The following is a 23,083-nucleotide window of genomic DNA, read 5'->3' on the forward strand; positions in this document are numbered from 1 at the left end:
TGAACACTAAGTGTTGCAAGCTGTAAACTACAAAGAAAGAGCAAAACCTCTCATCCTAACAAGTCTCTCAGCTTACGCTGTGTATTAGGAATGAGGCAATCTACTCCCATGCATGGAGGTACACAGGAGCAGCTGTTTTGGGATAGCTGTTCTTGACAAATCCTGGTCTACAGCAGCTTTTGGAATTATTAGACAGAGCCAGGCCTAGCAGAAAAGGATAAAAGTCTCACAGAAGCCTCAAGTCAAACAGCCAAAATAGGCACATTTAGAACTCCAAAAATTCCAACAGAACAAGGCAGACTCGTATGGCTCCTAACACTTTAAAAAGAGTATTTCATCAAGGAAAGGAGGCAGAGGAAAGAACTTTCTGAGAATTAGAATACGGCCAGGAATATGTCTCAGAATTTCAGCAACACAAGAAATTCTAGACTGCAAAAGATCTGCTTAACTTAGTGGGGAATGACACCATATTCCAGTTTGCTCCTTTAGAAGACCAGGCAGACTGGAAAGACTGCCAGTTAGAAAATGTGGTGGCTATAGCTGCATATACTCCAGCTGTACCTCAGATCAGGCCACTTCCTGAAGAAAAGAGGAGTCATAAGGAGAAGCCAGTGAATTAGGCTGATCTACAGATCAATAGATGGCAGCACTAGGAGAAGTTCTGCTGCTACCTTCGGTCAAGGAGAAGATGAAAAGTCACTAGTTGCATTTTATTTGTATATAGAGACAGAATATGAAAAACGGAACCTGCATTCGTAAGCAAAAAATTTTGGAAATTCTTTATATACAGAATGTCTTAAACACCTACTCATTCAACAATTTTCTCGGAACTCAAAATTACCTCGCTGCAAACAACAACATGAGGCAATGTTTCAAGTATTACCTGATTTGAAGATATGTATTAAGCACATAAGCAGCGTGCCCAGCTCCTGGCAGTAGAAAGTATGCTGCTGCTCATTCATATCCACTTTCAATTGTTTGGTGACAATATCTTCCAGTAGAATACCAACCAGTTGTAATAAGAACCTTAAAAAAAATATGCATACCATCAACAGGAAAACCATCACTGCAACATCCTTCAGAATAAGGTGATGTTTGCCTACGAAACTCAGTAAATTTAAAACCAAAATAAAAAATCCTTGTGCATTTATCCAAAAGAAAATGTTAAATTAAATACTATATAACAGGTTGGCCCCAAACAAACATGATGCTATTGCTATGGACAGGTAAGAAATTCAATAATTACATAACGGAACTGTGTTATCTACTCATTAGCTGAAGTCGTAAGTGACAGCATGCATACAACAGCCCACCTCACTCACACAGCAAACACTGAAAATGACATGGTGTCTTCCTAGTGATTTGCAATCAGCTAAAAAAAAATACGCCTTGACAGTTACTGCAGCTCAGCTAAGGAAGGGTAGCTTGGTAAGTCACAGGAACTGAGCTGCTGGCAGCCTCATTTATCCACATTCACTCTACAACATGGATTCCATATCAAACCTCCATCCAGGTATACTGGGTTTATGTGGCAAGGGTTGGGTAGTGAGGGGGTCTACAGGGATAGCCTCTGTGAGAAAAGCTCAGGAGCTGCCCCATGGTAGAGCAAAGTCAGCTCCAGCCAGCTCCAAAGGAGACCCACTGCTGACCAGAAAGAAGCCAACGAGCAATGCTGGTTGGACCCCTGTGAGAGCGGACTTAAAAAGGAAAAAAACTGCTGTGCAACAACAACTGGGAGAGAGGAGTGAGAAGCAGCCCTGCAGCCCCCAAGGTCAGTGCAGCAGGAGGGCTCCAGGCACACAGCAGCAGCTCCCCTGAGGCGAGGCCCCTGGTGTAGCAGGCTGTGCCCCTGCAGCCCATGGGTCCCACATGGAGCAGATCTCCAGGCTGCAGTCCATGGAGGAGCCCCCGGCAGAGCAGGTGGATGTGGCCTGGAGGAGGCTGAGGCCCATGGAGAGCCCCCAGGCCAGAGCTGCAGCCCACGGAGAGGAACCCACACAGGAGCAAGGATCTGGGGGAAGCTGCCACCCATGGGGGACCTGTGCTGGAGCAGTTTGCTCCTGACAGATAACCCCATGGTATGGATCCATGTTGGAGCAGTTCTTGAAGAGCTGCTGCCTATGGGAAGCCCCCCCAGGCTCAGTTCGGGAAGGATGGCATCCCATGGGAGGGACCCCACGGGGAGCAGGGGCAGAGTCACCATGAAGGAGCAGTGGTAACTGACCATAACCCCCATTCCCTGTTCCCCTGCACCACTCAGGAGGGAAGAGGTAGAAGGTGTATGGGGAGAAGGTGTTTTCAGTTTGCTTTTAGTTCTCACTATTCTTGTCTGCTAGTAATAGGCAATAAATTAATCTCCCTATGCTGGATTTGTTTTGTTCCTGATGGTAATTGGTGAGCAACCTCCCTGTCCTTATCTCAACCCTTGAGCCCTTTCCATCATATTTTTTCACCCTTTTTCTTTGAGGAGGGGGAGCAAGAGAGTGGTTGTGATGGGGCTTAGCTGCCCAGCAGGGTGAAACCACCACACCAAGTTTAATAAAAAAAAAAAAAAAAAAAAAAGAGCAAAACAGAACCCCAAAAAAGGGCGTCTGCAATAAGCAATGCTTGCTCCTGGCTATAATCATTCCTCGACCTACTCTGGTTGGACATAAGGTCATGTTAAGAGTGTCCAGATGCCCCTTTTCCTTCTATCCATCACCCCCACCAGTAAGCTGAATAAGAAGCAGAATTTTCTTTTTATCTGAAATTCCATACTTGAGTAAAAAGTTTTTAGTTTCTTAAACAAATAGCTATTTCAAATGCCTCCCACCACATTAAAACGTAATTGTCTTAATGACAAACACTGTGTCAACAGAATACGATCACCATCTCTCCATCTTTCATTTTGCTTAAGTCATTCTTGCAGAGCTTCAGCATGGGAAGCTAACTAGACAAAGCAAGCTCTTAAAAAGTAGAAAATAAAGAGCAGGACTAACTTAATCAATTGTATCTATTTGCTGCCAAGATTCTAGTACAGAACACAGGCTTCTGCTGTGGGTATGATTCATCTTTCAGGCCCCACAGAGAGAGGATGGAAAGGATTAAACAGTTAAAGCTTGGAGTTGATTTTAATAACACCAGGATTTATCTGTCATAATGGCTCCAGTAGGTCTTTCACTTGGCTTGAGAAGAGACACTGAAACAGTGCAAAGTCCCTACAAAAAACTCATCTCCTTTCTTTGCTGTTCAACTCATTATTCCCTCTTCCATACACCCTCCTCCCGTGTATCAACTTCGGAGACTTTATTTCTGTCAGATATGCAATATATGTGCATGCATAGAGTTGTTAATATATTTGTGACTTCTGAGAAATCTTAATCTTACACTTAAGTTATTCAAGACAACATACCTAGAAAATGTCTCTTCAGGCAGATATTTAGCCTGTTTAACCTCAGCACGATCCTCTGGTGTGGATACATTATTTTCTCCACGTCTCAGTCTGTTAATTGCTTGACACGAAATCAAATATGGCGAGAAAGAAAGCTCCTGAATACGGGATAGAACTATGTCTTCTGTGGATTGTGAAATCAGAACTCTAAGGATAGCTAAAATTCCAGAAATCCATAGCTGAACAGTGCTCACTGATGCCTAGCAAACAAACCGAAAAAAAAAAATGTAGATTGTTAGAGTGAATAAGCATGACCATTGCCAAAAGCACAGCATTTGGAAGACCTGAACACCAAAGTTTTTTGCTGCTTGCTCCATTCTCATGTCTAATTTTATGCAACAGCTAATTAAAATGTTCAACTTCAAAAGAATTCAACACAACATAGGAATATATTCAGCCTTCCTACAGCAAATCTCCAAAGAAATTAACAATCTCAACTATCAAAATAGTACTAGCACTTGCATAGGAAAAATGTGTTTTACGTAATGAATTGCAATCTAGAATTTACCATAACTGCATGTATTTTTAGGATCAGGAAGGCAGAGAAACAAAAAGAAGGTAAATAACCCAAAAGCGGAACACTTCTGTATAAAATGCTAGAGATAGTAAATCTTGTTAATTCTAATGAATTCTTTCCTAAGCTGTGCTTCAGGTATTTCAACACCACATTGCAAAAAAAAAAATAAGTAGAAATACAAGCTCTTTCATTTGGCATGAAGGACACAAGATTCTCTCTTCTCTTGAAACATCCACTTTTACTACTACTCTAGAAACACTTCACGTGTTTTAACAGGTTCCCCCCTGCTTACCATTGTTTTAGGGGTAACAAACATACTCCTTAAAAGCATGTCCACAGGGCGAAGGGAAGAAGGAGCCAAAATTTCAAACAAAGTGTTCAATACTCCAAGGGCATCATGAGAATCTATATGCATCTGGAAAAGAAAACCACAAAACTAATTTATAACTACCACCACACGTAAATGCAACACAAAATTACCATTTCATGTTTTAAACATTTCTGTAACAACCTGTATATAATAAGGCTGCCCTTTACAGCACAAAATTTACAGCAATAAAATCTATGAAAAGTAAATTGAAACTTTAATTGCAGGCCTTCCTACTTAGTAGGTTTGAGAACATGGGCAAAAATCTATCCCACAATATTCAATATATGTATCGTTTATTTTAGGAAAAATATGCCAGATTCAGAGAATGAGGCAAAAAGACTGATCGTCATAAAACTTAAAAACTTTTCTCTTCCCTGCACATCCTAGCAGACATATTATAGACAGCAGTGGTGACACAGGAATAACAATGTTTTGGCCATGAATAAGCTTAAGATGACAATCAGGAGGAACAAAAAAGTCCTAATCATCAGAGAAGTGAATGGCTACAGCTGAATTACACTGCAGCAACAGAGGCAGAAGTAGTAAGGATCAAGCCTGACTTGATCAGTTTTTTAGTTAAATTATAAAGCAATTGATTGCAAAAAGCAAAGGACTGGACTTTATCTGGACGAACCTATCTTGCCAGCCTAATTTGATAGTTGAGTACATGCACAGATCATACAAAACAAAGGCAACTCCAGTTTGCCAGCATTTTAGCTTCCCTCAAAAACTGCTGTCTAATCTTCCATACAGCCTACCCTCCCCCGCCATGCAACCTCCTCATAGGAGGGGAGAATCTGTCAAAGAGTGAAGAACATATTAAGGGCACAATTTCATTAGTTTTACTTTATATCCTGGAATTAGAAATAATTACTTCAAACAAAGTTGTACAGTAAAACAAGCCCTCTGTTGCTTAGGGACAGTACTCCCTTTAGGACAAGGATTCTCTGTAGACTCTTCTTCCCAGATACAAAGGATCTATAACCTATCCTCAATCTACAGTCCATTTCTGGGCTCCCCAGTAATGCAGACTCACACACACTGGAACAAGCCCTGCAGAAAGTCACATAAATGATTAAGAGCTTGGAGCACCTGTCATACAAAGGGAGGCTGAGACAGATGAGATTGTTCAGCCTGGAGAAGGCTCTGGGGGATGCTAAACTGTTAGAACAGGTCCAGAGGACAGCCACAAAGATGATCAAGGGGCTGGAGCACCTCTAATATGAGGAAAGGTAGAAAGAGCTGTGGCTGTTCAGCTTACAGAAGACAAGGCTCCAGGATGTCCTCATTGCAGCTTTTCAGTACTTAAAAGGTGGCTTATAAAAAAAGATGGAGAGCAACTCTTTGCTCAGTCAGATAATGACAGGAGAATGGGGAATGGTTTTAATCTAAAAGAAGGGAAATTTGGATTATAAATTAGGAGGAAATGCTTTACTCTGAAAGTGTAACACTGAAGCAGGTTGCCCAGAGAAGTTGTAGATGCCCCATCCCTGGAGGCGCTCAAAGCCAGGCTGGACAAGGCCCTGGGCAATCTGATCTAGCGGGCAGCATCCCTGCCTATGGCAGGAGGTGGAACTAGATGAGCTTTGAGGTCACTTCCAACCCAAGTCATTCTGTAATTCTATGATCTTAACAGCGTGTACAAATATCTGGCCAGGGGCAAGAAGGAGACAAGAAGACAAGACAAGTACAGTCTTGTCAGTAGTACCCAGCGCCAGAAGGAGAGGCAATGGGCAAAAGTTGAAATACAGGAAACATCCATTGAAATACAACTCTCTAAATTCTCCTGCATTTTTTCCTTCTCCCTGTGAGGATGCTCAAACACTGGAAGAGACCCAGACAGGTGATAGAGGCTCCATCCTTAGAGATGGTCAAGATCTGACTAGACGTGGTCATAAGAAGCCTGCTCCAGATGCCTTCTCAAAGCAGGGTCAATCTCTAGAAGTCCATTTCAGCCTCAACTATTCTGCAATTCTGTGATTTATAAATGCAGTTTTGGGTGATGCTTTTTCATTCTCCTTACTAAAACAAATGCAGTTAGACCCACCACAGTTATGAAAAAAATGGGAGAATATTCACATTAGGAAGTGCTCTGAGCAAGACACAATTGTGTACATACGAAAAACAGAATGAGCTTTATCTGGGAACAGCCTAGAAGATATCACACATACTGCGTGTATTTAAAATATGACCTGCATCATTTCAAAGGCTTAGTTTATCCTACAGTAATTATTTTTCCGGATATGGTGGCTACACCTTAAAGAAAACACAGAAATTATCCAAAGCCATAATTACAATAATTGGTTACAGGAATTATTTTACAAGTTTATAGATTAAAAAAATGCATATAGCAACCTGTTGTTTTGCAAGCATTGGGAGAATAATGTCAGCTATTTGCCGGGACAATCTCTTCCATTTGTCTTCATTTTCCTTATGACACTGCTGCAACACTAAGATGAACATTTCCAGCACCTGAGGGAAGTCCAAAAGAATGCAAGTAAACACCATACTATCGGGAAACATTCAAGTAATGCTGCAATGGGGAAAAAAAAATCATCACTTCATGCATTTGGCAAAAAAGCAACAAGAAAAGAAAATCCACGTGAGAAGCCATACAATATTTTAAAATTCCATTTTTGGGTTCAAAGTTTGTTCTTAGTTGTGACTTTATTACTATTGTTATTTTTAAAAGAATTTTTCAGTTACTTTTATAAACCAGAAATAAAATGTTTTCTTGATCCTTCTTAAACTGCATTTGTCAAAACACTAGTCAACGGGAAAGAAGATAGAATATCTGAGTGCCGTTGAGTGCATTTTCCCACATGTATGCTTTTTCTTATAGAGCTCATTCCCCTGGGATGCATCACTTTTTTATACATCATGTAAAAGTTTATAAGTCAGTCTTTAATGGTGGACACCAACAGCAAGGATCATTTTCAGTAGCTGAATATGTTACTGACTTGAGGGTTACAGAGACCATACTTTCCAGGATAGTCAGGCCAAAGACATAGCAGGCAGGAATGTTAATATATGAACCGGGAAGTGGGAAAGAAGAATTTGGTTCTGAAAACTAGTTATATTATGGAGCACTTCTAAAAGAAAGTCAAGCAGTTCAGAATCAGAAACAGACCATCAAAAAATAAATAAAAAAAATCACCAGACGACTTTCTTCCCAAAGAGCTTTCTCATGAGAAAGGAGATAGAAGCAATTCTGGGTTGAATTACTTTTACTCTCCATTCTCCAACTCTATGTAGTTACAGTTGTAAAAGGAAAAAAAAAAAAAAAAAAAAAAAAAAGGATAAAGATTGCAGTTCTTGGAGCCTCTCGAGTTACAGGAACACCACTGCAGAATGTCCCTGCCATAGCCAAACAATAGAACTGCCTGGGGTTAGCTTATATACACTGCATGAGCAGAAAAGGACAGAATAAGAGCTACAAAAGGGATGGTGTGGGATGAAGAGCAATGCATGGGTGGTCTTTAATAGGTTAAGTGTGTCAGAAGAGGATCTGCTAGCAATTACAGTACCTTATGTAACACAAAGTTATTCACTATTTTACATCATGTGTCTACAGAGTGTCATTTCATATAGTTATATTAGTCATTTTATGATTATAAAACTACAAATTCAAAAGAAAATGTGGATACACAAAATTATTCCAATCTGAACATGCAGTTCTAACAAATTATTTTGACAAGATGTACTGACTTTTCTCCAACTATTCTCAGAAAATGCATTGCTTACATTAGCATACACTAGAATTGCATTTTCACATGATGAGAGGAAAAGCATGTTAAGTTTGTTAATCGCCTGAAAAAGCAATAAGCTCCTGTGTTAATTATGTCACTTCCCTTAAAATTACCTTTATGTTTTTCTTTCAAAGTGTGTTGATGAAAGCCATTCTTACACTCCTACATGATATAAATATGTTTTCCATATCTGTGAGATCTGGGGCAAAGGGGTAATTGACAACTGTGTAGCTACCATCCTCATTACCTTATTCAAATAGTTTTTTAACATGTTATTAAGTTACTGCTATTGCACAGCAACGCTTACATTATTTCTAAACAGCACATTACCTCTTCCACTTTCCCCCCCAAATTCTTTTGAGTTTCTTGGTTTCTAATTTATTACAACTCTTCTTTTAACCTTCTGTTTAGTCAATCTGCAACACAACCAGGATCATGATCCTTACTGAAGCTTTTCAGTGCTTTGTAACCTAGGCTTGCCTATAATGTGCAACAGACATATTATTTAACTTGCAATAACTGATTTGTACCACAGAAGCTTTCCCCTACCACAATAGTCTTTGAACACTCTCCATATACTGAAAGATCACACACAGAGTCCAGATATTCAAGATTTGTGTAGAAAATTATTAATATGTCCTGAAGCATTTTTAGCAGTCAAAACAATGTTACCCTTTTACAGAGCATAAACAGGAACACTGTCTTCTTTTACCTGATGGTACTGGATAAGTCTCAGCAGCATTGACACTACCACCTCCTTCTGCGTTTCCAACTCTTTTCCAGCATCAGCTTTATTCGTCCCTCTTAACACAAAGAGATCATGAACGATGGGCTGCAGAGCTGGTATTGCTAAAACGGCAAGTTTTTGTTTGTTTTAGCATGAGACAAGTCATTCTTGAACACTATTTTCTTGTTCTAACAATTCAGCTACTAAAAGAAAATTGCTCTTTTTGTTTAAATGTTTTTCCCATCCCTGAAAAGAAAGACTTTCCGCACATAGATGTCTATCTTTTTAGTTCTAGTAGAACAAAGTTTATATTGTGTACATACTTACTCCTTCTCACAGAGCTAAACAATACTTTTCAAAAAAGTTCCTCAGCAGAATCACTAGCAAGTACAGGACAGATGCTTCTACTTAAAGGCTCAAAGGGGAGAAAACAGAAATGGGACTAAATATCAACATCAAAGCCTTTAAAATATTGCTGCATTGTGAACTAATGTTAACAGGGTATAATAAATTTCATGGAAAAATTAAATGAAACTTATTTAAGATATTAAAAATTTATAACCTAGTGTTTTCTGGAACAATCATTATGACCCCACTTCTCTATACCTTAGAACAGCAGTTATACTTTATTGCTGAACTACCAGCAATAAACTGATTTTTTATTTATTTTTTTTTTAAATTACCATGTGTAACAGCTTTCCTCCCACTGGCCATGATTCCATCACACAGCTGAATGATCTTAGGAATTCCGATTATCTGTTTGGAATGATACCGCTCGTAAGACAGCAACACCAGAAAAAAAAAGATATTAGGAATAATTGCTTCAGACTCCCTGAAAACAAAAAAACAAAAATGTCAAGTTTGAATTGCACAACTCTGTTCAGTAGAAATGAACCTGTTTCCACTAAAAAAATTTTAAAGAATGCATTCTGCTTTTATATAGCATTTTAATAATTTGTGCCTGATTCTTTACTACCATTTTTTCAAGGGATTTAATTTCTTTCAACTTCTGACCATTGCTCACAGTTACTAACATTATAACATATTATTTAATGTACACAATGAAAAGTAATATTTCTGTAGGAGACCCCACAGAGCAAAACAAAATTATCCTTTCATACAAATTCAAGTGTGAGAAAAACAGAAATAGCTGACAAATTCCATCACATTGCTTATGATGTGTTAGGTACTATAAAAAAAAAACACATAGCAGTTGCTCAGAATACAAAATGGATTCACACTGAATCCACAATAGGTCTCCCTTCAGCAGCTGAATCCTATTGATTCCTCAATGCAAAGCTTTGGTGGATTCCCCAAATAAATGGTTTTAAAATACCAATTTGAGAAACAGCACAACAGTTTAATTCTACTTATGCCCAATTTCTTCAACCACAGGGAACCTAAATCTTCTGAAAGGGTTACTATTAGAGACAGAAAATATACAAACACACTGCCTGGAATATAACACTCCCGTTCTCATAAAACAAACAAAAAAATGCAAAACTAATCCCTATATGCTTCAGAATAAGACAGTAGTAAATTCTCACTTGTTCAAAGGATCTTTGCTAATTGCATACCTGAACTGTCCGACTTCAATGTATTCAAACTGCTTTAGCACAAATCCAATAAACACCTGAAGAAAGAATGAAGTGTTAAAAAAAGTACACAACAGAAACATAAATTACCATCTGAAATTATTTTGACAGAATTACAGAAGTCTGTGTTTTAGGAGAGAAAGAAAAGACATGCACTGAAAATCGTTTATACTTATAGCTCACTCTGATATGTTATGGAACATTCTCTCCAGAGTTACAGGTCTTGAGAATCTTGATGTTGTAGCTTATTACAGTTTGCATGAATTTATGTTGTATTTTAGCAGTAAATGTGTCTACATATTTAATAATATAACTTCCTTTCTTGCTTATGTAACATGCTATTTGAGGCATTACAGCCAGAAAGCCAGGAATCAATCAAAAAGCCTAACTCAGCTCCAATATAAAATCCCTAATATTCATGCATTGAGAAGATTTACTGCATATCAATTCACAGGAAAGTCACCAGTTGCATCTTGTAGTTTATAAACCTGAAAATACTGTAGTGAATAAAACACTAAAAGTTTGCTATAGATTTACTTTTTATACGGACAACCACACAGGCTACCAGCTACCAGTGAATTTGCCACCAGCTTCCCCCTTGCCACTGAAATTGAATGCTGCTTGACAACCACAATGCTCACTACCAGTCATGCTTAAGTCTTTTTTGTTTTTTGTTTTCTGTTCTGTAAATACAATACTGATTGTATTGTGCACATCATCTTATTCCTAAAGTCAATCTGATGAACAGTTCTTAAACAGTTGTTGCAGAGTTTAAGTAATTTATATGCAACATAAAACCAAAAATCCAGAAGTTCCTTGTGTTTGGTGAGGGAACTAAGTTTCACCCTCCGTTTTGTCTTTGTTTTCAGCTACATTACAATGAATGGATTGTGGCAAATATATTTGCTGTAAATATTTAGCCTACTAGTGAGACGTTGTATCACAAATTTGCAGAAACAGCGAGGTACCAACCTGATCTGAATCCAGAAGACAGTAGTTAACTCGTAGCTGAACCAGTTGAGCAAGCAAGTCTAAAACTTGTCTCTGCAGCTGTACCGATGTTGTCGTAGTGTATTGTTTCAATGCTTTTATGACAAGGGGTTCAAATAAACGAATGTGATTGTGAATAGCATTCTGTAACAGAGAGATTTTAAAGTAATCTAATATCTGAACAGGTCTCATTCAAAAACTTTTTAAAAGGAGGAAGAGTTTTAAATGTAACATACAGGTCTTTTAAAAGGACTATAAAAATATGAGTACCTTATCAGCACGGTGTTTTGCTGCACTGCTAATGCTGGTTTTCAGCTGTGTAGAAACTTTCTGCAGCACATCAAACCATCTGTGATGAGAAACAACAAAAAAAAAACACATACTCTAAGAAAATGGAGGTATAAACAAGCTGTCTTAGAAACATTCTTTTACCTGATGCCAGCTTTCATCTACCTGACTGCTTCAAGAATCTTAGTAAGAGGAAAGAGCAATAGAAACAACCTACAATACACTTTGATCAGACAATGTAATCTGTGGACAATAAGCATCTTGTAAAGACAGAATTTCTGGTATCCTTTGGTCATTATTCTGCCTTTCCTTTAAGGCTATTGACTATTTACTACAATTAGAAAATTAATTAAATATTTGCATTCAAAGCTCTTTTTTTTTTTTTTTTTTTTAAAAAAAAAGGCATAATAATTTTAAGTGATATCTGTTTTAATGCTTCAACTCTGATTTGGAAAACACAGTAGCAATTGATCAACAGTGTTATATTTGAGACTCCACTACCAAGAAAAAAAATACTTATCTCAAATCTACAAGAAGTAATACACAATACTGTAATTGCAAGTTACTTTGCTCCCTTATATTCGCATTTAGGAAAAACAATAAAAAGATTCTAGTCTATTTCAAGTCAATATCATATCGTACAAGAATACAGAAGTTACCCTGAAGCATCGTGGTCCTGCTCAGCCTGAACCATGTTCCTCAGACTAGCATCAGCAAGTGCCTGTGTAAAATGTGTATATGGTGCCATGAAGCAGTAGTGATAGAGCCCAGGTCTCAGATTGGAAGAACCTAAACGCTGAGCTTTGCCTTGAGCTTTACTCGTATTTGAAGACAAGCCATCGTACTGAGAAGCCAGATTTGTCCCAAATAATGTTTTCAGTAACTGGAGAAGAAAATTGGAAAAAAGATTAATGTTTTAGGACTTCAGAAAACTTGACTCCTCATCCTCCCAAAGAACAAAAAAGGGTAGGTCATCACAAACAAAGCACAAACTGAGGGTCATGTAGTCAAATACAAGACAACAGGAAAAAAAAGCTAGGAGAACAATCCACAAATCAGCCAAGAAGATAAGCAAGCCCTTCAGTTGCAAAAATCTGTGACAACTCAAAACAGTCTACTAAAGCTGTTCTCCCACCAAAATGAAACTCTGGTGTTTTGAAGACAGATGCTCAACAGGAAGCCTGCAAGAACCCTATCAGTACAACAGGCCTTTGCTTTCCAGGTCTTCTCATGTAGTTAACTAGCTGTGGAAAACATTCAGGAAGGTAGAAAACAAACTTGTTTTCTTAGTACTCAAGTAAATATTTGAGTTGGAAGCAGTTTGAGAAACTAGTTATGCAAGTGGTATCAAGTTTCAAAATAAATCATAAAAAAATAAAGAAAAACAGTTTGCTCCACCTGTGACAATTTCCCAACACTGCTTCCCTAAAAAGAATGGTCATAAATGGTATCCAAATGATATGCACAGGACATGTTTGTTTCTTATAACACAAACAAATTACCTCCTTACCTGCTGTACACAAACTGTGGCCATAGTTGGTTCTCTGTTGAAACATGATTTCAGATATCCCAAAATTTCTTCCACACACTAGAAAAGCAGAAAAATAAGAAAAATGCAATTAAGTGACTTTTATATAATTAAGTATTAATATGAAAACTGGACAATAGCACTTTATTTTTACTGCATAAAAGCTACACTAAACTTAAGGAATATTTCTTTACCTATTTTCACCATATAAATGCAAAATTTGCCTCGAATGTCTTAAAATACAATGCATACCACCACAGTTAAGGAGAGAAAATACCAAGGCACAAGAAAGGAAAGGAGAATGGCTGCCTTCTCACATCTTGCATATTTAACATGAGCATATTTAGATGTATTGATACAGTGAGAATGACTGAAGGGAAATCATTTTGGTGGGAAAAATCTTCACATAAAATATAAACAGTAGAAAATCACTCCTGTTTTCAAATGCAGCAATGTAACCCAGAAAATCCACTTTTGTATCTTACACCCAACCTGGCAACCCAACTAGGACTACTGTCTCAACAATTTTTAAATCCATTATACTTGTTTTTTCCTGGTAAGGACGACAAATATTGGACAACTTAATTGCAAATAAACACAAGCAAAAAACAAACATCTCGTACCTTTCCAATGTCTTGAAGAGTTGCAAGTTCCAAGATTTGCGATAGAACATCTAAGGCAGACCTCAAGAAGCATCCAAACTTTTCATTACTGTTTTGGAGATCCAAAGTAACCTGGGTCACAGAAGTAAAACAATCTTTTTCTTAATAGTTACTAGACAAGGAGATAGAAATTGCAGAAAGGAACAGGTATAGAGACAAAACTGTCTTCTACGTAAAATTTCAGTGTATTTCATCAACAGCACTGACAAACTCCCCCCTCATGAACTGCTGGAATAGCAGTACTTCATTTTGACTAAAAATAAAAATGGATCTTCTAGCTTAAGGCAGTTACAGTAGGAAGGTCTAGGATATTGATAAGTAATGGACAAGGGATAATGTATTTCTCAAAAACATAGCAGGTGTTTAAGAATACACCCCCCTGATTTGTTAGTGTATAAATCAGAACACTAAGCCCTTATGGAATGCATCTTTTATTACCTGCACTAATGAGGAAAACAAACTTACCCATCCTGGAATAAACTGTTGAGAAAATAAGACATTGTGATCCATTTGGCACTACCAAGCCAGTGAAGGATCTCTTAGTATGAGCAGTAATGATAGCAGAGAACTAAGCAATATGGTGACAGTGCCCATCGGGTTTTAAGGTCTTTTTTTGGCAAAATAAGGCAATGTGATTGCCTTAATAAGGCAGTAAGGCAAATGAGAACCTCAATACAACACTAACTTTGGACAGTCTGAGCTTCTCAGAGGTGAATCCCGTGCTACAGTTTAAGTCCATGGAAACATTCCACCTTTTTTTTTTTTTTTTTTTTTAAATTTACTAACAGAACAGGTAGGGTTACTGCCTCAGCAGAGCCAGTTTTAAATGGAACAAAATGATTGCTCAACTACATTTTATTCAACCAAGTGATGTCATACAGTACCTTATAATTAGCATGAGTCGCTTTCAAGACATCATATAACTTCAGATATGATGGAAGATGATAAAAGCTTCCTACTGAAGATGATTTACTTGTTGGAACAGGCCCACTGGCATCAGTTTGCCTAGTAGCTTAAAGATACATAATATATTAGCACTATTTTTTCTACAGTGCTCACGACATGTAATTCAGTATTATTTTACATCCCCAATTTTCAGATAAAACATCCAAATTAACAGCAGAAATTTTTGGATCTGAATGCACATTTTAAAATTGCAAAAACACACTGTACAGCTAGAAAGTGTACTGGCATTCTAAAAAAGCATCCTTATATGATGCAATTTTACCCTGGGAGCTTATTGCTGAAGACCAAGTACAATTTACAGAAGAGAATTAACACCTATTTTCTTCATTCACTAATAAGAAAAAATGTCAAGCTTCATAATCTTGTTTCCAAGAGCAACATAAGCTGCTCCTGCCAAAAAACACAAAGCAACTTGAATTTCTTTAACTATAGCATTTGCAAAAATTACTTCATAGTCAATAGGTGAGTGGATTCAGAAAAAAGTGATGAAAAAGATTCAGAACCAACCTGCTCTAAACAGTACAGTCGCTTTACATTAAAAAGCGCATACAAAGATCTACCTGCACCACAGCTGCCTTTCCTGCAATTCAATACTGAGAAGAACTTCAACTTTGAGACAGTACTGAAGTACCTGACAGTAAGCCAGCCAGCCTTTTGATCTAGGATTTCAAAAAACAAGTTACTCGATTCTTTCTACCCTCAATGGTGTATCTATACTCCTATTAACCCTCCCACCTACTGTCCCCATGTAAGTATGTGTACCTACCTGGACTAGTTTCACCACCCTTTTTAGGGCTCATTGGCACAGAAGCCTGCTCTACTGGCTCCCTCTCTTTCCCCTTCCTCCGAATTGGACTAAGAGAAGGTGGGTTTGTGAGAGAAGGTAATGCTGCCTAGAATTAAAAGAAGTTTTGTTAATTTTGTATGTAAAAGTAGCTTTTCTTCTATAGAAATACAAGCATATTCACTTTCTTTAAAGTCCTCTTTATTTGACTGTCAATTTAATCAGAACATCTCCACTTTTAGGTTTGTGACACGGATTTCTTTGGTGAAAAGAAAGAAGAATAATACTTTCTCTAATTTTCTTCTCAACTTCAGCATAAGCCAGGCAGAAATAGGGCTCAACAACTGAAGGTTCCTTTGACTCCAGATAAAGGAAGAGAGCAGGAGGTGCTCCATGCACACAGCAGCAGCTCCCCTGTGGCTTGTGGAAAGGCCCCTGGTGGAGCAGGCTGTCCCCCTGCAGCCCATGGGTCCCACACGGAGCAGATCTCCACGCTGCAGCCCATGGAGGAGCCCCTGGTGGAGCAGGTGGATGTGGCCTGGAGGAGGCTGCAGCCCATGGAAAGCCCCCGCAGGAGAAGGCCCCGGGCCGGAGCTGCAGCCCATGGAGAGGAGCCCACGCAGGAGCAGGGGTCTAGGGGGAGCTGCCACCCATGAGGGACCCATGCTGGAGCAGTTTGCTCCTGACAGATGGACCCTGTGGTACGGACCCATGTTGGAGCAGTTCTGAAAGAGCTGCTGCCTGTGGGAAACCCCTGCAAGATCAGTTTTGGAAGGATGGCATCCTGTGGGAGGGACTCCATCTTAGAGCAAGGGCAGAGCGAATTTGAAGGAGCAGTAGAGACGAAGCATTATGGACTGGCTGCAGCCCCCATCCCCCACTTCCCTGCACTACATGAGGGGAGGAAGTAGAAGTGAGTGGAAGAGAAGGTGGTTTTTGTTTTAGTTCTCATTGATCTACTCTGTTATTAGGCAAAAAAAATACTATGATCTCTCTATGCTGAGTCTGTTTTGCCCATGACAGTTACGGGTGAGTGACCTCCCTGTCCTCATCTCAACTCTTGGGCTTTTTTCCCCTGTACTTTTGAGGAGGGGGAGTGAGAGAGCAGCATGTTGAAGTTGAGCTGCCTACCGGTGTGAAACCATCACACAAGAAAGGCATTAAATAGCTGCCAGTATCAACTCTGAAATGCAGAGCCTTCAACTGATCTGTATCACAACGGTATTTAAAGTCTTGTAATTTCATTTAGTTTTAATACATACCTTTACTGCTGGACCAGGAGCAACATCATCCATTACATGGGCACAAATATTAATGACCTTCAGCAGATGAGAGAAGAGCTGTTCTACCAAAGTAACAAGAGTTCGATCTGCCAGAGCTGGCCATGGTTCCTCCTGCTTTGCAGCACCTTGGTTTGAATCTTCTTCAGCACTCCACGGATTCTTTAAGCACTTGGGAGCACTTGCTGCAATAGGAACCACATGAATTAAAGAAAAAGAAAATGAAACTTGGAATTAAGTATAATTATAATCTCTATGAACAGTAGTTCAAATTGAAAAACAAAGCCTAGGTTTTTAAAAATAGCAGTATGAGCAGTTTTAAACAAATAAAAAAATATTGGTTCTTTTCACCCAGCCTGCAATAAACATACTAGACATTCCCTATGGCAATTAGTGGAAATTTGCAACTTCAAGGTAGTATCTAAATTGTTTGATTTAGCCAAGAGTACTAAAACCTAAGCAAACAGAATTCCTCTTCTTAAAAAGTTCTTTTTCTTCTACCATGAAAGGAGAAGAGTAAGGTCAAGAGATATGCTAACACTAGAACAACCAAACAAAAAAAGAAATCAACAGAAAAAAATAATAAAGAAAAAAGGTAGAACTACAGCTAGCTAGAAGTAGCTTCCTATGTACTAGGAGCAATATTCTAAAGCACTGTTTCAAAAGAATAACAGAAGCAGCTGTTTCCAAGTGCACTTATATGATTATACACTGATACATTTCCATCCAGTCTCATAATAAATCTATTCAAAAGCAACAGAATTGGGGAACTAAATGTAGCACACATAGCAAGCCACAAAACTGAAGTATCAAAACTGCACTGGGTTTACTTTAGTAGCTCAAAAGAAACAGATTTATAAACCGTAAAATAAATGGCAAAACACTTGCCAGCTATGTGACCCCTGGATGAGTCTCTCCACAGAGAGCTTTCTCCTCCTTCAGGAGCCCAAGAAAAACCCAAGATGCACGTGTCAAATGTTAACTCTTCTAACATGCGCAGGCTTTGCTTCCAAACAAAACAACAAAACAGAATGAACCACATGAGGGTCACCTGTTCATTCTGCTCAAAAGCATAGTCATCTACCTGTGTATGAACCCAACATAGTTTGAAAGACTGCTGAAATACTCTCAAAGACAGTTTCACCTCCACAACCTTCTACAGGGCTTCAATATTCTTACAAATAAAACAGGTTTCTGCAAGAACACTTGAGAATGCTTGGTAAGCAGCTGAAGTTCTATACCCTTAAGTGATTAATGGAGCAAAAATGTTTTCTTTGCTTTTGTTACGTCTCTGCTTTCATACATACATGTGAAGAGATATGAAGCCATTTATTTTGTGTAACAGTACAATCTGTTATGCATGACTAGCATTTAGCCAATTATTCCCTATTCTGTAGTAGCTTTAGTTCTGGGGAGTTGTCATTACATTTCTGAGTGCCCTCATTAGGGAACTGCATGTCTGTTTTCAGAAAACATCTCCAATTCGTTAAGATATTCTAAATACCCAAGTCTGTCATTTAAAGTGCCGGCAACCATTGCAAACTAGTACAGCCTACAAGTTTACTAAATACACCCTATCCAATCACTATTAATGAAGTTGTAAGCAATAGCAAACCAGTAGAGAACCCTGTGGAATCCTGATGTAATCTTTAAAAGATCATTCTAAACCTAAAAATGTATAACATTCTTACAGTGCAGGTTTTAATTTTTCTTTGCCACACCCTGATCTCCTGCCTTAAAGACCCCCAGAGCTAAAAACTGAAAAAAATTAAAGCCCTTACAAAACAGAGCTAGAACTTTCAACTTACAGAAGAGCACAGAGACAAATGGGAAGAGAGGACAACGTCCCAGTTACTGTATTGGTTCTCAGGGAAACAGAAACCTATGTACATTTCTAGCTAGCAGCTGTGAACAAAACTCATCTGTTCAGCTGAAACAAGGCCTAACTTCCAAAAATATTTCAAACTCTTAGATACAAGTTCCTACAAGTTTCTGTTCTGCCTTACCTGCAAGCAAATTTCCAGTCAAAATTAAAGCATCCTGATGGGCAGAAAGGTCCAACGGGAACCATGCTGATGAAAGAAGAGAGAGGACCATGCCGGCCATTCCAATAGTGCAGCCTTTCTGAGCTTCATCTGAAGAATTTGGCTGGGATACACTAGAAGTATAATTTTGGAATGTTATGACCTCTTTGAGAAGTTTAAAGTCTCAAGAATACTAACAGACTACTAATTTAAAAACAAAAATCAGTACTACAGAGCTATACATTTAACATATGAGTAGTTTAAAAAAAAAATAAAAAACCTTTGCAGCAGAGCAGAAATCTGACAACACTTGAATTAAATATTAAATAGCTCTTGAAGAGCTATTGCTTTTTTTTTTTCTTTTTAATAGCAAGTATCAAAGCTGCTAGTGACATCTACTGAAAAATGGAAGAATTCAATATTTACTTGCTAACTGCTATGGGTCCTGAACCATCACCAGTTAAAGGGCTTACTAATATTCATAGTTTGGATAGGAAACAAACTGTAACATTAAAATAGTATCTTGTTACATTACACAGTGGCAAGAATATTATCAATTGCAATTCAACAAATCATCTAGATTTATGGGTGGGCTCTATCCAAGTTTGTAATTTGCTGCTGCCTTCCATATTTTCCTTCACGATAATTTTAGAATCGGACCGTCCCACACAAACCAAGTTTCAAGAAGACCAGGCAGAGTTCACCAAAATATGTTTGTCAGAATACTACGTGAATCATATACATGATTTCAAACATGTAAGACTTGCATAATACTAACTTTCTTTCAGGAAAAGACTTTATGCAACTTCTGAAAAAACAAAAAGGTTTCTTTTAGATTTTTTTAATTCGAAAGTCTTTTAATCTAGTGGCTCAAGTTTAATACAATTAGAAAAATGTCATGAAATAAAATGTACTCTAAGCTTAGCTATTCTTTTGACAAAGCTACACAGTTAATTATAGTGCACTCCATTAAAATACTTTTTTTTTTTTTTTTTTAATGTACAAGTATTGCTTAATTTACATGAAGTTAGAATCCCATGAGTTAATCCATGTTGAGTTGTACACAGGTGGTATGCAACAGCTCCAATGGCTGTTTAACCACTGGAAAACCAATACTTCAAGACAAAAGAATTGTGGTAGCATTCTCATGTCTCCCATAAGATAGCGGATACAGGCTTCTAGTTATCTGGTACAATGAATGCTCACATCATTCAACAAAAATAAAATTATCATCCAAATTAATATGAATATGGGATCAAAATTTGTAAAGAAGGAATCAGAGGACAGGACAAAGGCTATGTCATTACATCAGTTATGAATGCTAGCTGCATCTGACAGACAGCTTTTTTTTTTTTTTTAAGCTGTGTAGAACAGAAGATATATTGCTGCTAGTCTGCAATAAGAAAGGAATATTCAAAACAAAGCAAACTAGCTTAGAAGTTGAAAGAATAAAGGGCATAGTTCTAAAATTGGTGGTAAGTTGTTTGGATGAGAAACACTAACAAGACCCAGACAGACACACACTACTAAATAACCGGCACTGTTCCTAGAAGCATTGTGTATTAATTTTATTTTCCAGTTAAGCATTGCTCACATACAAATTTATTTCACTTATCACTGACCTACAGCCTAGTCATCTGTGACAAAACATCTCTTAGAATATATATACGGAGCATGCCATGCCTATGCCCAGAAACGGAAGGAAAGACTTGATGACAAGCAAGGGAAGGGTTATTTAAAAAGATAACAGCAGAAGATCAAATTTTGCAATAGACCTTCAGGACATTTCAGGACATTAGAAGAGTAAAATAAGAGTAGGTAACTCTTTAGACTCGGACACAGAAATGGCAGAACATCTTTGAGAAGAATGCATATGAATAAATAATTGCATACATATGAAGATAGGATAAACTAATGATGAAATACATAAACTCTAACAGGGCATGACCTGAACATTCTTGTAAAGGAAGATCACTACATATATACCTCTGCAAATCTGGCAAATACAGACACAAGTTTTAAGAATTGCAGAGGCAGCAGGTCTGGTAACATTTAGTAATAACTCTCCAAAAGGCGAACCAAAACAATGACAGCAGTGAAGAAAGATGAACACAAATGATGTTCAGTCTACTGAAAAAAACAGTCCGCATATGTGCCCATCTTCAGCAGCTAGTCTTACAGCTCATGTGGCACAGCACATTGATAGCCAGATGCAACACACTTTGGCACGAAGTTCTTTGATAGCTCCTAAGATAAATTTAGCAGCAAATACCTGAGGCAGGACTTCTGACATCTGAATGAGGGTACTCTGCTTTTGCATGCACAAATTTCAGAAGATTGAATATTGGATGAAGGAACATACCCACAGTGCCATCCCACAGTCCAGGTACAGACTGGAAACGTTGTGGAGAGAAGACACAAAGCTTCACAGCAGCCAAACTGAAAAGTCAACACCAATTATGAATCAGTTTCATCACTGGTAGAGTTAGCAACAACAACAACAAAATATCTTAAGAGTGAGACTTAAATATGTTACTATTGCCACAGTACCAAAGTTGCAGACGCATATACCCAGGAATTAAAAATAAAGATAGAAAAAAAAAAAAAAGGTCAGCCGCTATAGCAACTAAGAAAACTCACTGTAAGTGCTCTTGTAGTGGATATTGTCAATGCATGGGAAATTGCTGCAACAACCCTTGAAAGATTGTTTTCCATAGTGACATCTGTTGGACTTTGCAGCATATTGTAGCCTCTATATGTTCTGAAATTAAAATATTTATAGCACTAAAACATGTACTTGAAAAGCTAAAACATACCACAATAAAATGATTATGGCCTAAGTTACTATAGACAGCTTGTTGAAATGCAATGAGAAGGTATCAGATGAGTCTACCATTTAATTATATTTTCATATTTTTGTTTCTGCACTAGCAAAAGAAAAACAGTTCATTAATCAAATTTCTTTGTTAGCAAACAGAAACTCAACTTTTAACTAGGCTCTCCAGAAGTTGCCCTCCTCAGTATAGTATTGGTCTTTGCTTTTGATCATACTCTCTAATGTTTTTGCATGTTCACAAACTTTAGTTATTTCTCTACAGCAGTAATCTATTTTGTGCATCTCCACAAAGCTTTGTTTCCAAAATACAGTACATAAACCTCAAGTCAAGTCCTCAAGGTCATGTATGGAACATGTACACAGTCAAAAACTTGTATCTGATAGATACGGGGGCAAAGAGTCTCCATATATACACACAACTCAGACTGTCTTTAAGACGGAGAATTAAACAGGAAAGTTTAGGAAAGTACCGTTGGCAGCAAAAACACAGCAACAAGACCACACTGCCAAAACCAGAATTTCATTTTGAATTATATACAGTCTTCTGCAACCACAGTCACTAAATCAGATGTGTTATTTAATGGACATACAGGGTGACCTTCTTGAAGAGAAGTTTATCACAGAACAATGACTCCACACAATTAGTGAGTGAGCACGTAACTCGCACATCAGTTTATCCATTAAACCAGAGTCCATTTCCATGGAGCCTAAAACTACCACATATGCTACTACCACTTGGAAAGAGAATGCATAAGCACATAAATTTGCAGGATTGAAGTACAATTTTAGGCATCATGAATTGAAACGTCTCTACGTTCCTTTACAGCAAGACAAGTCACATAACATACCTGGTGATAGTGCTCACTGCAAAGTGAGACGGAGGCTGTGTTTCATGCATTAGTAGCTTCAGGTAAACACTGCTTTGATCTCTTGCTACTGCCACCACTGGATCAGCCTGTCCTTGATCACAGTTATAAAACAGCTTTGGAACAAGCCTTAACGACAATTGTCAAAAGGAAAACATATTCAGAACTGTAATCACAGTTCAGAAAGCTGCACATACCAACTGTATACATCAAATTGGAAATAAAAGTCCTTACTAAAACTCATATTGTGTTAAACATTACGATGAATTCATCTTTACACAATTGGTCTCTACTGTGATCAAGCAGTTAAACCTCCTATGCATACATGGTAGTTGAAAAAAATCTGTTTTAGATCTTTTTAGATCTCTATATATACACACATTATAACTGCTTCTCTAGGGTATTTCTCTCAGTATTCCCCTTTCTCCTCAAATATTTTCTCTACAGTTATCTGTATCAACTGAAAAACAA

At 37.9% G+C, this 23,083-nt stretch overlaps 1 protein-coding gene across 2 annotated transcripts in view; it reads right to left on the reverse strand.

The window, feature by feature from the left end:
- The window catches only part of HTT (huntingtin), an 83,304-nt gene that overhangs the window by 31,562 nt on the left and 28,659 nt on the right, over nucleotides 1–23,083 (reverse strand). For both annotated transcript variants that reach the window (XM_032186621.1, XM_032186620.1), the window contains 19 exons: nucleotides 22,595–22,741; nucleotides 21,551–21,671; nucleotides 21,273–21,349; nucleotides 18,893–19,044; nucleotides 16,869–17,071; nucleotides 15,589–15,715; nucleotides 14,741–14,868; nucleotides 13,818–13,928; nucleotides 13,177–13,254; nucleotides 12,326–12,549; nucleotides 11,649–11,727; nucleotides 11,361–11,522; nucleotides 10,371–10,426; nucleotides 9,477–9,625; nucleotides 8,779–8,915; nucleotides 6,673–6,789; nucleotides 4,240–4,362; nucleotides 3,392–3,630; nucleotides 884–1,026 (listed from right to left, as the gene is read on the reverse strand). In XM_032186621.1, coding sequence (XP_032042512.1) covers nucleotides 884–1,026; nucleotides 3,392–3,630; nucleotides 4,240–4,362; nucleotides 6,673–6,789; nucleotides 8,779–8,915; nucleotides 9,477–9,625; nucleotides 10,371–10,426; nucleotides 11,361–11,522; nucleotides 11,649–11,727; nucleotides 12,326–12,549; nucleotides 13,177–13,254; nucleotides 13,818–13,928; nucleotides 14,741–14,868; nucleotides 15,589–15,715; nucleotides 16,869–17,071; nucleotides 18,893–19,044; nucleotides 21,273–21,349; nucleotides 21,551–21,671; nucleotides 22,595–22,741 — 2,573 coding nt within the window. The remainder of the gene's footprint in view (nucleotides 1–883; nucleotides 1,027–3,391; nucleotides 3,631–4,239; nucleotides 4,363–6,672; nucleotides 6,790–8,778; nucleotides 8,916–9,476; nucleotides 9,626–10,370; nucleotides 10,427–11,360; nucleotides 11,523–11,648; nucleotides 11,728–12,325; nucleotides 12,550–13,176; nucleotides 13,255–13,817; nucleotides 13,929–14,740; nucleotides 14,869–15,588; nucleotides 15,716–16,868; nucleotides 17,072–18,892; nucleotides 19,045–21,272; nucleotides 21,350–21,550; nucleotides 21,672–22,594; nucleotides 22,742–23,083) is intronic.

This window comes from Aythya fuligula, chromosome 4, assembly GCF_009819795.1.
Source record: "Aythya fuligula isolate bAytFul2 chromosome 4, bAytFul2.pri, whole genome shotgun sequence".
In the NCBI taxonomy this organism is placed as follows: Eukaryota; Metazoa; Chordata; class Aves; order Anseriformes; family Anatidae; genus Aythya; species Aythya fuligula.